Source organism: Phaethon aethereus (assembly GCF_964289735.1).
Source record: "Phaethon aethereus genome assembly, chromosome: 3".
Classification (NCBI taxonomy): domain Eukaryota; kingdom Metazoa; phylum Chordata; class Aves; order Phaethontiformes; family Phaethontidae; genus Phaethon; species Phaethon aethereus.
Genome location: NC_138576.1, coordinates 110,381,915 through 110,398,389, shown reverse-complemented (window position 1 = coordinate 110,398,389; position 16,475 = coordinate 110,381,915). Strand labels below are relative to the sequence as shown.

Below are 16,475 nucleotides of genomic sequence, written 5' to 3'. Positions count from 1 at the left end.
GATGAAAAGTCCCTAGTTAAAACTTGAGTTTATTCCATGTTCTGAAAAGGGTGGAACAGGTCTTTCATCAGTCCTGCTTTGCCTGGGGTTCGTACTATAAGACTCCACTCTTCATAGAATCCTCAATACATTTTCCTGGATTCCTTTGGAAAGAAACTTGTAAAGTGCAGTCTACAGCTGAACACTTGTGTGTTAATTTTAAACAGAACATGTATCTAACTCTTTAAATTGCTTTGAAATTCTTCATCTATGCATACCAAAATTCAACTGCCTGAAAAATAGACTCATAAAAATGTAACTCAGTGCTCAGTGTCTTACACATACAAATTGACAAATGACCAAATTGCTTTGGCCATTGGGTTTTCTTTAGTTTGGACAGTGCAAACACTATCTTGGTGTCTCTTCCAACTTGTCTGATGGGATTATCTCTAATCTCAGTTTTTATTTGAGACTCCTACTCTCAGACTGCCTTGCTGTTCAGTTGCTTCCAAGTTTATTCCAATTTCCACATTTGTGGTTTAATTATATCTTGTTAGGAAATGAGATCAATGGGAAACAATCACACTTCAAAAAAAACCCAACGTATCCAGACAAACTAAAGCCAATTTCTGATGTGTGCACATCCTGTCTTTTTTAATGAAAATGTTACCATGTTAAGAAGTATAAATGATATGCAGATTGTGGTTAGATGTGCACAATGTGTTTCCTCTTTATCCAGAAATTATTCAGATACTGAGCAATCTGGCATTGGTCTTGATGCAAAGAGGTATTTCTCTCCAAGACAGATGACATTACTGTAAGTTTTATTATTTCCAGCGAAAAAGAAAAGTTCAGAAATAAAGTTCCACTCAATTTTAAAATGTACCCTTTTAGAGTCAGTTAAAAGCTATTTCTTTCCTTTAAAATATAGTTATAAATAGGTTTGAAAGATTTTTCTCCATGCAAGGTATTAAAAATACTCTTCCCATGGGTCCAGCTGAATTTCTGGAAGTCTGAACCATTAGCCTAAAAAGAATTACAGCTATGTTTTTGCATGTATTTGTAACCCATGGGTATACAGTGGAAAGAGAACCATCTGGAGTGAAAATGCATTACAAAGCATGACCTTCAGTAACTGTAACCTGTAATTTTTAAATGTTGGTGAACGCATCTCTCTTGTTACTACTGCTAGGAAAAATGACAAATTTTGGCTCTTAGTAATGTGCTGCACTAACACTGAAATACACAGGAAAATCATACAGTCCAAAAAAATGCAAGACAAGCATATAGGTAGGTATACACAAATGGCAGAAATAACTTGTTCATATATCTTTGTATCAACGTTGTGGGCAGTGGGAGTCATTTGTAAAAGCAGAAAGGGAGTATGTACTCAGAGGTTTGCGAATGCCAGATTACGGTTAATGACTGCAAGTTCTGAGAGTAATTGTATGCAAAAACTTTGCTACAATGAAATTATACAGGTTGTGAGGTCAGTGTTCTCTTTTGTATTATGAAGAGCGGAAGTTTTCCAAATGCTTGCCACTGTTGAAAACTCAGAGATGTGACATAGAACTGGCTACATTACTTATACAAGGAGTACCTGAAAGTGTGACAGCTTGCTGATTACGCTCCCAAGCCTGTTACCCTGAGTGTTGACAATCGTGTATGCCACGGTGGTGGCCAGATGAGGCTCAGGAGGGAACAGGACAAATCTTACACAGCACAGAAGCAGTCAGCGCTCCCAGAAAGTGCTAACTCCGAGCTGTAAGGGCATGACCACCAAATAGCCAAGCAGCCCGAATTCTTTGCTGGTTCAAGGCCACCATAACGATACAGATATAACCATAGCGCTGAGTTGGCTTTGCTGTGACAGAGAGTTGGATCAAATGACCCCTGGATGTCCCTGCCAACAATTCAAGGAGACTGTGCCTAGGGAAGATGAGGTGTAATGTTGAAATAATGAAAGGCACAAAAAAAGGCTCAATTTAAAAACAAAACAAACAAAAAACCCCCACCCACCTTAAAAAAAAAAAACACAAACCCCAAAAACAACCAACTTAATTGAGCTATGTTACAGTAATTACAAGTACCACTGCTGTCCCCCTCCCCCCCATGAATTAATGTAAAGCTCATGAACCACACAGACTCTTTGACTCTTTGGCTGTTACTGTTTCAACTGTGATCTGCTGTGGTAATAGCTGTTGCTGTCAGCTCTAGGCATACTGCCCGGAGGTGGGCGGCTAGAGTGCTCAAGGAATGCATGGTCTTTTGTTAAATCATGGCAAAAACAAGTGCAATTATATAAACTCTCTGTAGTGACAAATCCTGTGAACTGTGTCATAACAAGTAGAGAAACTACGTGTCATTTATCCTTGTGAAAAGAAGGGTTCATAGTATATCTCTCTGAAATACATCAAGAGTTTACAAACAAGGAGGGGAAAAAATCAACCTGAAACATAGAACAGCTTTTCTTCCTTCTGAAGATTATCCCTTCTCTTTCTCCCACCCCTAAGTCCATTTTTCATTTAAAAACATTTGAGGGTATTTCTTTAAAGTATGTTTTGTTATTTTTCCCAATTTCACTGATTAATCTCATGCATTGTGCTATGATGAACGTACACCATTTTTCTTTTTCTTGGTCAGCGTTATTCTTACTCACTGTATTCACAAAAATAAGATTTGGTACGGTTTATTTGCTTGGAGGAAGGAGTTATTTTCTGCTCTGTTTTTACTGCATGTATTCTTGTGCATAGCTCAGTCTAAAATGATATCTCACTTCTCATTCTTCACTCTCCAAATTGCCCAGCCAACAATAACCATGTCAGAGTTCTGGTATTTGCCTATTGTTTTTGGAAATTAAATTGGAAATGTAAAAAGAAAAGGCTTGATTTTCCTTTAAATTTAGCTGCCTCCTAAGATGGAAGAGACAGAGCATGGTTCAAATAGATGAAACATCTTTGTGAAGTAGCAGAGTCTGCTGGAAGAGATTATAGTCTGTGTTTTTCTCTAACTCTCCATCTGCCTTCTAAGTAGAGCCCATACAGTTATTATTCTATCTTTTACACTAGCGTTTAGACCTTTTTCTGAATAAAATTTTATGTTGATTTTCTGTTTGGTACCTTTTGTTTTCTTGTGATATTCACTTCAGAACTCAATCCCTTCAAAATGTTCATCATATTTCTTTGCTATAGTTTCCTTTTGGCGTCTTGTGTGTTTAGTCATTTTTCTCTGTCATTCTCCAAAGCTGCTTTTGCTGAGGTATTTTATTAATTTCTCGGGGCAGGTTGCAAGACCTCCATGGAATTAGCTGCCTTGCTGCTTTCCTATTGGTTATTTTCTTCACATTTTATCTTCTTTTGTTTCATACAAACCTGTGTTTTCCATCTTCTGTTAGGTATTCTTTAGCATTTCTTGGCAGTTCTTGTTCCTCCTCTGCTCTAGATGAAGACATCTTTTGCTTCCTGTGTTTCTTTCCAGTATAATTGAGGGGAAGTCCTCCTGGATGTCTTAGCAACATACCTGGCAAGAGCAATATTCAGTTCTATCCTACTCTTCCTGAGCAAAAAGTGTGGAGAAAACACTAACTGGTTAATGATTATCAAATTATGACTACATGGAACTTACTGGCAGCTACTTTCAAATGAAAACCCACCTTGCTTATGTGAAAATTCAAGTGTAAAACTAGGCTAACAGCATGATGAGATAAAACAATGACACAAGACTCCAGATTCTAGTTCTTGAACTCCTATTGCAGTTATAATTATATAATGCTATTATTGACTGTTTTCTTCAATCTTATATTGCTATTCTGTCATTATTGATACTTGATTTCAATATCTACATACAAAAAAAAGTTAAAATTTTCACTTGGGATTTTTAGACAATGGGAAGCAGCAGTTTGTTTCTCCTTTTGTATCACTTAGACAGTTGTACTTCTCTGTATTGTTAAATTTGAAGAAGGCAGACCTTCCTGATACCTTGTTTTTCACAGGTTTTGGCATATTTGGAGAGTGCAGTAAATGACTTTTTAACTGAGAGGCAGTTTTGAATTTTTTTCCCCAAAATGTTAAAACATAGTTAACTTGCAAAATGTATTTCTTTATATATTTCACTTAAAGCCTATACTTATTTTTCTCCCCTTCAGACAGCCTGTTTTCGAGAAGAGAGAGATGTGTTAGTGAATGGAGATAACCAGTGGATCACAACATTACATTATGCATTCCAGGATGAAAACTATTTAGTGAGTGTTGCTTTTATGTATATATGGATGGAAATGTCAATTCTTAGTTGTGGTTTGAGACAGAAATATAGCTAGTTTTTTTGTTAATTTTGTGTTCTGAACCATATAGACCATGTGAGGATATGTGATTTTGTGTATAAATTTCTGAAGGGTGGAGAGGGGTCGGAAACTTTTAAAGTTTTGCTGTAAATATCTCAGGAATGCAGCTTTGTTTTCTAAACCACTTTGCATTTGTTGATAAACCTTGGTCTGTCTGCACCTTCTTTCTTATAATTCATCACTCCAGTTTAATTGAATTCATAAAAATAAAAGTGCACTTACTAACATAAATTATCTATTTGACTTTATTTTTTTGTCATTAACACTGCTGATTACTGTTTTACAGTTAGAAATAGGGAGTAGCCTTGTTTTGAAACAACAGTTCATTTTGATTGGTCTTTGCTTTTTTGAGGAGTTAAACCCACTAAGATGTCTTAAAGCAATAAAATGTTCTTGCAGCATGGAAGAATGCCACTAAATGTTCATAAATAAGAGTTGGAAGCTGTAATTCTAGATTAAAGTGTCCCATATTTAATGTTATTTAGCTTTCAAGTATTTTGAAAGACTTGCAAAAAGAAGCTAAGATGAGGAAAAAGTGCCAATTTTCTATGAAACCTTTCCCACTTAAAATATGTTTGGATTGTGATACAATTTTGGTAATATTTATTCCTGAAAAAGTAAACAACTACACACTGATAGATTTTGCTTATTTGGGTTTTATTGCCCTGTGCTTTGGATTCTGTATCATTAGTATATTCTAATGTTTTCTTACAAATCTACTGTGCAGTCATAATCTTTTTCCTCCCTCAGTGTGTCCAATAAAAAAAGTGTTATACATGGAATTCTTGTAGAATTGCTATACTTTTTGCTGTTATATTGCTTTCTGTTCTGCCAGCTTAGATACTTGGAGATCCATGGATTTTGGTGAAGTTTATATAGAAACAGGCCTCTGCATTTGTGAATCTAACTTGGCTTAAACACCTCCTAGCCGCTTCATGCTTTGTTAATGTGGTCAGTAAAAATAATCTCATGTTTTATGTAATTCTGATCTTACTATTAAGAGTATTTAAAAAAATACTATATATTCTGCAACAGCGTAATAGAATTTGTTTTACTCTTGCCAGTTTCCTTATTTTCACTAAGCACAGAGTAGCTTCTGTTCTTTATCTTTGATAGTCTGCTAACAGGAGCTAGTTTTGCAGCCTGGTGGGGAAAATATCAGTAACACTGTTTTTCATCATTTTAGTGTGAATGTATCACTAGTCCTTTATGTGCTTGTTATTAAAATAAAATGTAACAGAAGTGACCTATTTAAAAAAAAAAAAAAAATCTGTGTAGCTTGAGCAGTAGATGTGGTTGAGCAGTGGATGTTTATTACCTTGACTTTAGTAATGCCTTTGACACTGTCTGCCATAACATCATCAAAGACAAGCTGACAAAGTATGCATTAGATAAGCAACAGTGAGGTGGATTGAAAACTTGCTGAACTACTGGGGCCCGGGGGTGTCGTGGTCAGTGATAGAAAGTCCAGCTGGAGGCCAGTCAATGGTGGTGTACCCCAGGGCTCAATACTGGGGCCAACATCTTCATTAATGACCTGGACAATGTGATGGAGTGCACTCTTGGCAAGTTAGCAGATAAAAACCAGGGAGAAGTGGCTGATACGCCAAGATGGCTGTGCCGTCATTCGGATGCACCTCAACAGACTGGACAAGTGGACAGAGAGAAATCTCATGAAGTTCAACAAAGGGAAATACAACGTCCGGCATCTGGGGTCAATAATATAAACCAAGTACATGCTGGGGTCCAACTGGCTGGAAAGGAGCTTTGCTTGAGGTCCTGGTGGATAACAAGCTGACCATAACCCAGCAATGCACCTGCATAGCAAAAAAGGCCGAGAGTATTCTGGGCTGCAAGGTGAAGTGTCGCCAGCAGGTCAGTAGAGGTCCTTCCTCTCTGCGCAGCCCTGGTGCAGCTGCATCTTAAGAACTGTGTCCAGTTCTGGGCTCCCCAGTGCAAAAGAGAGATGCAGCTACTGGAGCAAGTCCAGTGCAAGGCCAGAAAGACAATTAAGGTACTGGAGCATCTTTCATGTGAGGAAGAGGCTGAGAGAGCTGGGATTCTTCAGCCCGAATAAGTGAAGGGTTGGTGGGATTATCGTCAATGTGTGTGAATACCTGATGGGAGGGAGTGGACAAGGGAGCCAGATTCCTCTCAGTGGTGCCCGGTGACAGGACAGGAGACAACGGACACAAACCGAAACACACAGAATTTCGTCTGAATGCAAGAAAACGCTTTTTACCGTGAAGGTGGTCAGATACTGGAACATGTTATCAGGAGGAGTTGTGGAGTCTCCGACCTTAGAGATACTCAAAACCCAACTGGATACAGTCCTCATCAGCCTGCTCTAGCTGACCCTACTTGAGCAGATGAGGTTGGAGTAGATGATCTCAAGAGGTCTCTTCCAACCTAAACGAGTGTGTGATTTAGGATTAAATGCCCATATTAAACTTCTACTAGTTACTAGAATTTAATGTCCTTAAATCTGTGCTTTTTCTCTCTCTTGGAAGGATGGTGCTGTTGTACAGTAACATTTTGAGAAGTATTTGAGACTTGAATAAATCTGGATGATTGTGTGAATTTAGAAAGTATTTTTAAAGCTTTTTTAAAAAAACCCAAACACCTCTTTTCAAGACATGTATCTTTGACATTGGATGGGGTGCTATGCATTGACTGAATTGTTTTATTAAAAATGTAGTTGTTAAACTTGCTATGATTCCTATGCGTGTGTTTAACTTCAAGTGCGTGACTTAATAGCGAGTTACAGTTTAAATGTTGGCATATTTGAGGAGTTGAGGGTTTCCTTGTGATTAAGCTGCTGTGTTGTTCTTGCAAAATGGGAGGTACGGAATTCTGTGTTGTAAGAGCCAAAATTCCTTTATTTTGGTATATCCAGTTACTGAGTTGTACTGCTTTTAAAAATGCTGAAGAATGAGTGCAGAGATCCCACATCAGTTATGAGAATCTTAAGAGTTTTTTTAATACACTTTCAAAGCAAGAAGTTAAGCTCTTGCAGATCTCACTATATAGTGTCTCAGTTAATAATAATTCCAAAGGCTTAATGTATTTTCTAAAACTGTAAAACATGAGAAGCTAATACTGTAGATCTTGTTTCAGAGGGAGCGTAGGAGCACCACTGAATAGAAGATATTTATCTTGTGTAAGGCTTGTGAGCATAATTTAAGAAGTTTACTACTCATGTCACAAAGCAACTGACGAAATTTTGATTGTCAGCACATTTAGAATTTTGTGGAAACACATTCTGTGCTTTCTTCATGCACTTGGAATCAATGAGGATGCCCAGGTGATTCTGTATCAAATTGCTAAAGTCTTTGTTTATCACCTTTGTTGTTATGGAAAGTATGAGGAAAGAAAGAGGCATATGATTTCTGCCTGCCCCACATCTTCCTTATAGCTGGTATAATTTTGCAGAATTTTTTCTACACATACTGATTTCTCCTTCTGAAGGTGGTGAAGACTTGAGCAAACGAGGAGAACTAATTATAAAAAGTCCCTCTTAAGTTGCTTTACCAAAATTTTAAAGAATCAAACTAGGATATACATTATTGCATCTTTTTTTTTTTTATTATTATTTGTGGTTCATTATACACGATTGTTAAGAGTCACTGATTCAAATACAGATATATGCTGCCTTCCTGGAAGCAGAGGTTGGAACTCTAGGCAAAGCCTTCTGAATACTATGTACTTTAGTGGGAAACTATTCTAATTAGTCGGTCCACAATGATGTTTGATAGTAATGTCATAGCAGTGGGTGTTAAATTAGATTGGTTTTAATTAGTTTGTTAATTATAATTTGTTTGATTTTTTTCTTTTCTCTATTTGCCCTTCCAGTTGCTGTTCCACAATTAAAACAAACTAAACTAATATGAAAAGATATTAATCGTGAATTTCCCACTTTTCTCAAGTTTACTTTGTCCAGTCTTTTGAGCATGTCTCTAAAGGAAGTGGCATTTTGTTCTGTCATAATATAGTAAAATGGAGAAAGGTTCTGATCTCTTTAAAGTCATTGCACCTAATTCAATGGCAAGCAGGTTTTGTTTCATTAATAAATCAGGAATCAAGTGTATTTTTCCCTATCAGTTCAATTAAAGAAGGTGACACCTTCTCCTCTATATTGGCAGATGCTGTACTGTGTGCAAGGTCAACATTATCTGTAATTGTACTGTGAGCCACTGGAATTCTCTTGATCTTTGCCTTAATCTGTATAGTCTAAAAACTTTAATTTCCAAAATTTTTTGTTTAATGAGAAAAGATGATGGTAGGAAAAAAGAGAAAGGGAAGCCTGGGAAGTTAGGGCCCTTAAAGTGAGATCCCAAGTTAACACAATTGGTTTTGTTTTTACAGGTCTGTGCTTTAATCCTTTACTCCTTTTACATTCTGTCAAAGGGTATTGTTTTTATAAAGTAATCCAGAGTATATAAATATTTTATGTTTGGTGATGGAACAGTGGATGAAGCTGATACTGTCTTGTCATGAGGCTCACTGTATTTGGAGAGGTATAAATATAAACATAAACATATTCAAATAAATAAAATAATTTGTAAACATTAAAATGAGGCTGAACCAGCTACTTCTGTTTCAGAACAGCTAAGCATCTTGGTAAGCTTTTTTCGTGCTCATAATAATTTTTGCAATAAATTAATTTTTATGCTTAAATTAGTTTTTAATCTCTGATTCACTCAATAAAGTGTTCCTCCCTCATGTTTTCTTGTCATTCCTGCTCCATAGTACCTGGTTATGGATTACTATGTTGGAGGAGACCTGCTTACATTGCTCAGCAAGTTTGAGGACAGACTACCTGAGGATATGGCTCGGTTTTATTTGGCTGAAATGGTGATAGCTATTGATTCAGTTCATCAGTTGCATTATGTTCACAGGTAAGTAATTTGAGCTCCAAACTCCTGTTGGAATTATATGGAGTGAAAAGAATTCCCGTTAAAGAGTTTAAGCTACTAACAAGTATTTGCTATAATAGTAAGCATGATAGAACTGACCTGCCTACATCTTGCAGTGATTGAGAACTGTTGCTAACTTTGTACCATATGATCAGAGACATGAATGAATGTCTGAGTGCGTGTGATGAATCTTGCACACTGGTGTGTTCCTGTTTGTGAAATATGATCAACTTTGAACAGGCTTATTGAAGGGTCAGATTCTGTTTCTTAATTTGTTCAATCCACACGGAAGTTGAAAACACACAATCGTGTGGTCTGCTTTGGGTTTTTTTTACCATTTTCTTTTGGACTTAGTGAAATTATATTTAAAATGTGGTGAGGGCATTTTGCTAAATAAGTGGAAGTACTTAAATTGTGGTACTTATCTTTACTGGTATATAAAAAATAATCTGTTCAAAGGAAAATATTAAGTTGTTTATATCTAGCTTTTTTTTGAGGCCACAATTGATTTTTCCACAAAACTAGCATCACCTTTTCTTTAATGTATCATTCTCTACTGAATTCCATGGTAGTTCTTGTATGCAGAGCAAAAGATTACCTTACAAGAGGCAGAATTTTCAAGTGCAATCAATAGATGTACTTTGCTCTGACAGAAACCAGGAGGAAAACTCCCAATTGTTTAAGCTGAATCATTCAGTTGGCAGAATGAGCTTGTTTGATATATCCATGTATCGCCCTTAATCAGAGTCTATACTGGCCATTCCTTCTTTTAGTTTTCCCACTTGCCTGCTTCACACCAGAAAAGGGTTTTTATTGTCCAAAAGGTGTATTGTGGTTGGTTCTGGTTTGTTACTGGATTATGATTTGTTTCCTTTGAGATTGTGACTTTTCATGAATGTAGCTAGGAGTCTTTAAGGTGAGGTGGTGCTAAGCTGTAAATTGTTCTTCTGGAATATTTTGAAGTCTGCTAGTTTTGTTGAAGAACTGTGTCTGCCTGCTAAAAAGACCTTTTTGTGATAACACTTTGTGGAAAAATGCAAGCAGAGTGTTTTCCTTAAAGCAGTTTTCTTGAATTTTGAAGATTTCAACTGTGTTGTTTCTGTGAAACTGTTTGTTGACTTAGAATCTGATGTGAAAGGTTTTTGTATTCAGTTTAATTTGGACCTAACTTTTAAAATATGTTTGTGGGTAAACTGTTCAGATGCTATCTCCTGTTACCGGGTGGAGAGTACTTTATGTACTACTGTATTTTACCTAAGAAGTCTGCTTATGTGGTAGTAATTCTTCCCAGAAGAACAGATGCCCACCATCTCTGCCTTTTCCTCCAAACAGATCAAAACCATTGTAATTCAGCACTGCTAGTATGTAATATGCAGCAGCTGTGATGTTTCCATCCTCAAGCAGTCAGTATCCCCAAGATGAAATAGGGGTTGATGTAAAATTTTAATAGAAAACTTGGTATCATTTCAGTTCAAAACAACATACTAATTATTATGCTTGCATATCTATTACTATGAATGTTTAACCAAAAAAAAAAGCCCCTCTACATTCCCAGTCCTTTGTTGTTCGATTTGTGGCTTTGCCAGTGACGTCCCCATGTTTATAAAGTTCTAAATGCTACTCTGGCATTTTATCATTAATACTGCTGTAATACAATGCCTGTTTATAAGGGTATGTTTTGCAAAGATTAAAAATGTAAAGAGCACTTGAATATACGTTAAATGATCAGCCATTCCACTGTTAGTTTTATTAGGCTGTTTGCAACTTTTAAAGCGAAAGAAAATAAAAAAGCCTACATCATCTAAATGCCACTAATGCTCTTCTACCGAAAGTTTAACTGTGGTGGCCACATTCTTTTTGAGAGTGTGTGCACACAGGAAAGGACATAAGAGGAGAAAAAGAAGGAAAATACTACTGAAAGATGGATAATGTAACAGCTGTAGTAGTGGTATTTCAGATGAATAGCCAATATGCATCAGGATTTGATCTGAGTTGTAGCTAGTGAACTAGAAATTATGCTTCAGGCATGTTTCGTTCCAGGTTTTTTTTCATACAATGAGATAGCAGATTGTTGTGGTTTGTTTCCTTTTAGTGCCCCAGTTCTTTCAGGATAGATTTTCACATTACCCATAGGTTGTGTTGTACTTCAACGATAATTTTCTTTTTCTCTGAATGTCTTTGTACCTGTTAAAAATTGTATTTCTGTTTTTTGTTCTCAGTGTGCCACTCATCTTGCTCTTTTCTATCATTAATCGCTTTTCTGTTGTCAGTTAGCTTTGTTTGGGAGAAATACTGATTGCACTGGTACTTGGTTCACAGACCACCTCAATGTGAAATGCAAGTCACTTTTTTTTCCTAAAGTACATTGGGCAAGGTTCTTGAGCATCAAGTACAAGCAACCTCAGCATTACTTAAATGAAATTGCTATGACATTATTTCATGTTTTGGAGTTTTAAAATTTTAATGCCATTTCTGCACTAGCATTGTGGGATTATGGGTTGAATTTACAGTGGGAAGGAGATCAAAATCTAGGTGTTAGTAGAACTGTGGAGAGAAATTGCATGATGTTTTTAAAGCTGTCTCCTGATACCTACTGAATTGAGGAAGGAGAAAGGTTGCTGGCTGAAAATAACATCAGTGCTGCTGTTTAAGGGATTCTCAATTTTTTTTCCTGTTTTTATCCATTTTTTGGTTTAAATAAATAGGTGATAGAATTTTTCTGAGAGAACATCAATCAGAACATAAAACTTTGATAGTTTTATGTTTCTTGTCTAGTAATTTCTGTAAAGAAATCATGTAGTATTTTACCTGATAGGTAAATGATGACTCAGAATGTCAATAAAACTGTCTTTTCTTTAATGTGTATCTTAGCTTTTGCTATTGTTATAAATGCACCAGTACTGGTGCATACCAAATGACACTGACAGCTCCAAGACTAGCTTTAGAAAGAAAACCTCATCTAAGTTAAGTATATGTGCAGGTGCTCACAATGAGGAAGAAAGTACGTATGTGTGCCTCTCACAAATGCACGACTTCCTTGGGAGTTCGTGTAAAGCTGATACCTGCCCCTGATGCCTTAAATTACTAATTTTTACTAATGAAGTGATGCTTGCTTGTAGGCCAAGGTTAAATATTGTCTTGTGCCAGTTTTCTGCAAACTGTAGTATCATACAGGGCAAGATTTTACGTTTATTAGGAATCAACATCAATTTGTGTTTTATAGATTTGTGGCACCTTTTTTGGTTTTTGTCTGAAAAAAGCCTCTACATGCATTAATATTAATTTCAATTCAAGGTTGTGTTGTTATGTAATTCCTCATGGCACATGTTAAAAGGTTGTATTTGCATGCGTTATCAATTATCCAGGTGTGGGCTGGAGTAAAACTCTCATCAGCTTAAGCTAGGTAGCTCTACTTTATGCATGTTGCATTACCTCAAACATGGAAAACAGTTTTTCCTACAACTGAGACTTTAACTCTTTAATTATTTTATTGGCGAGCCAGGTTTCCTCTCCATTTTACATAAGGTGGAAACCGAGGTGTAAAATGCTTGGTTTTGTCTAAATCCTTTTAAATAAAAAAGACTTTAGAAGGCTTGGAAGAAATTTCCCCTGAGCATTGCAGAAGATACTCTCTGGGCACATACTGGTAGGACTAGTAGGCACAGTGAGTGTGCTGCTGGTGGCTTTGTCCCCCTGCCCCTTCAGCGTGGCTTTGCATGCCCTTTCAGCATGTCTGTGCTGCTGCCTTTTGTGCTGACTTCTGAGACAGCCCTTACTTTAGTAAGGATGCACCTAAGTCTGTTTCTGTCCTAAACTTCATTTGTGACATTCCAGCTTCTTGAATAGTACAGAACAGTAAGTGTTAATGCGCTTAAATCATTTTCATCTTGACTTTCTTTCCTCCATCTATTTGTTCTGTGCAGGGTTGCGCAGTGATTCAGTGCCAAGCGAATTTGCAGCTGGGGAGTGTTCAACATCTAGGCTCATGATCCTTCAGACTACTGCAAAAATATTCATTTAAAATAGTTTTCATATACTGGCACACACCCACATTAAACAGTCTTCTTTTTCTATTGAATGGTAAAACAATCCTCACTTACCTTCTTACTAAGAAAATATTTTGGAAGGATTATGAAACACCTATGTTAATTATTATTTTTGTTGGTTAAGTTTGTGGGAGGATAGTTAAGGCTACAGGGCAAACTCTCAAGTTGCATACATTTCAGATGTCATCTTTTGCATGAGAAAAGATAGGCATGCAAAACATAAACACACCTACTTCCATAAGGTGTATGAGATTACAGTTAGCTTGATCAGTGTGTTTCTGGATTTCTAGTTGCCGCTGTCTTTTAGTCTGAAGGATTTTAGCATTCTAAACCACCAGAGGCAGGTTTTTTTTTTTTCTTCTCTTTCCATTTTCTTTATCAGTTTCTGAAATTTAAGTTGGGCTTCACTGGAACATTTGAGTTCTCAAAATGTAGAGCAGCAGAATTCTCTGTGGAAGTGACATCCTTTCTGAGAAATACTGAACGTAAGGGAATAAATCCATTAGAGGGATAAAAGAACTGTCTATTCCCTATCAAGCCAGCCTCTTCTTTGCTTTTAACAAGAAGGTGCTATTTGTCCTCACTAAAAATCATTTTAGGAACATCCCTGAAATATTTAGTTAGCAGGCAGCTGAAATCTGGGATTCTTTGTAGGATGCATTTCACTTTCAACTATAAGTTTCAGTGCCAGCATATCCATTTTTGACTTGCTGAATAAGTGGTTTTCTGTCTTCTGGGTGTATCCCATCTTTCCTGATCATTAATTTACTTAAGTGGAAAATTTGGGGGTGGAAGGCCTATCTAGGGAGTTAGCTGCATTGCGCGGTATGTCTGAGTTGAGTTGGCACAATGATGAGCCAAGTGCTCTGGCCTTTGGTAAAGTGAACCATAATTGTGGGTTTGAAAGAAAGCAACAACATATTTTAAGTGTTTACCAAACTTTGCAACAGACGTAATGCCGAATGCACACATGAAGATGTCCTTACAAAATGCTGAGAGTGAAGGAAACAGAGTTAGAAAAATAAGGAAAAAATAACATGAGATTATTTTGATAGTCTACTGAAAATGTATTGCTTTGAAATGTTGCATGGTTTAGTTTTACATGGAAAACTGCAGTACAGAAAGTTATTTTAGTGAGTTTTCGGTAAGCTAGTGCTTCCTTACAAGGTATTCCTTTAGAGAGGTAGGAGAGCTCTGTGAGTCTAGGCTCTGTGTTTCCTTTTCATTTTTCCACTGAGGAGGGGCTGGAAACAAAGGGCATCTTTACAGACTCTGGGCTTTCATTTTGCCCTGTGACCCTATATGTTGTAAATGCTGGCAGCTGCTCCCATAGTACCCCCTCAGGGTGGCATCTGACCTGCAGTGAGGACTGTATGAGGTTAATCCTATTTGACTAGAATTTGTTGGTAAGATTTCTGAAGGAGCCTGTGATGACCTAGAAGTATTTTGAAATAAAAGACCTATATATGCTTGGAGTGCCAAGAGCTAGTGGATGACCCTGGCTGTGCTATCATGTAGAAGGCAAATGATTTCCTCCAGTATTGTGTGTAGTGGGAGTGTTAATTTAAGTGAAAGCTGTGTAATGGGTGACTGAGCTAGCACAGACCTATGTTCTGTCTTATTCAAGCAGAAGGAATTTAGAAACCCTAACTCCAGTGCCTTAAGCGATAGTCGCCTTGAGTAGTGCTTTCAGCAGAGGTGCTTTTACAAACGTATCCTTTAGCTTTTGTTTCCCCATTGTTCCTCTCTCCCCAAGACCCAAGCTCCAACCATCCTTTCTGCTTTGCTGAAACAAAGATTTGTGGGGCTGTGCAGTGAACTAAACAAGGACACCGATCCAAGTTAGAAGTAACTTTACATTTTAACTTTCATGCATCAATTCTTCAATCTGTTTGATAGATAAGGAGAGCAGGAGGAAATAGGTCTAAGCTGGTCTGTCTAAAAATCTATGTTCATCACACTGTGCCCCTTTTTTTCCCCTACATCCATTCAATGGTTCATCAGATATCCAGTGATTTATTCAACTCTATGATTTTAAAGAAAAAGGAACATAAGAAGCAGTTGCAGATGGGATATCTTAAAAGTAGTTAGCCATAATACCCTCAGAAATAAACCCTTCGCCTTTCATGTCTGATACCTGCCTCCTAAGTAAGGAAATTCTTGATTATTGTCAGTTGAAGAAGGCCAGCAAGACAAGGAGAGCACCCCTCCATTCTTTCTGGTGAGTCCCCACCGGTTCTTTAGCTAGGACAATTAACCTTTTATTAGAGAGAAGACTCATAGGAAAAGGAGGAGTGTGAAGATGAAGATTTTTGTTCTTTTTTATGTAGACAGGTGTATCTTATGAGTGCAGTTGCTTGAAAAGCAGGTGGATCTGAGTGCTCTGTCAGATGTTGTGTAATCCTGTTTAGGTTGGAACTGGATGCGGTTGTCATAAAACAGAAGTATGTAAACCCTTCTAAAAGTGAAAATGAGAGAGACAGACAAGAAATAAAGTTTGATTGAACAGGGTCCTTTTTAACCTTGTTGCCTTAATGGTAAAATTCTTAATGCCAAAAATCTTATATTAAAAACCCCTGGTCCTGCCTTCCAAGTAGTAATGTTTATAGCAAGGCTCAACGGATGCTAAATGTGATGGAACCTTCCAAGAGATACCACTGCCCCTAGTATAAAGATTCATTTGACTTCTGTGTTTTTTGCGGCAGGGGGGAAAAAAGTCCATGTTAGAACTATCATACTTCTGATATGAGATTTGTTTCAGTGTCTTAGGAAGTTGGAGGTGTTTTCAGAATTTAATAACTTCTTTTGAAGACAAAACATTCCCATTTGCAAGATGGTTTTACATGAGTTAAGCTATAATTTTACACTTCTTCTCTGGTTATTTCAGACCTGGAAATAACTTTCTGCTACTACTTTGATACCCAAAATCAACATCAGGAAAGTAGGACATAAACATTTTCCTTATTTCTGAATTTTTAGTCCTCATGACTGTGGTTCTGAGGATGTGATTAGCTCATTGTTTGGTGGCTGAGGATAGAGTTGGTAATTAACACTGTCAGTGATTTTGTTCTTGTTTGTAAGGTTCAGAATGATGCTGGCAGAAATGAGGATGGCTGTTTTGTAACGGAGTCTTAATTATTCTCAGGTTTTTTTTTCTATTAGAAGGAGACTAACTGCCTTGTGTTTTGTGTTCTA

The 16,475-nt window shown here is 37.0% G+C and overlaps 1 protein-coding gene across 4 annotated transcripts in view; it reads left to right on the top strand.

Moving 5' to 3' along the window:
* CDC42BPA (CDC42 binding protein kinase alpha) overlaps nt 1-16,475 on the top strand; it is a gene marked incomplete at its 3' end in the record, with an annotated part of 187,639 nt that overhangs the window by 69,818 nt on the left and 101,346 nt on the right. For all 4 annotated transcript variants that reach the window (XM_081997793.1, XM_081997796.1, XM_081997795.1 and 1 more), the window contains exons 4-5: nt 4,124-4,219; nt 9,068-9,216. In XM_081997793.1, the coding sequence (XP_081853919.1) occupies nt 4,124-4,219; nt 9,068-9,216 (245 nt within the window). The remainder of the gene's footprint in view (nt 1-4,123; nt 4,220-9,067; nt 9,217-16,475) is intronic.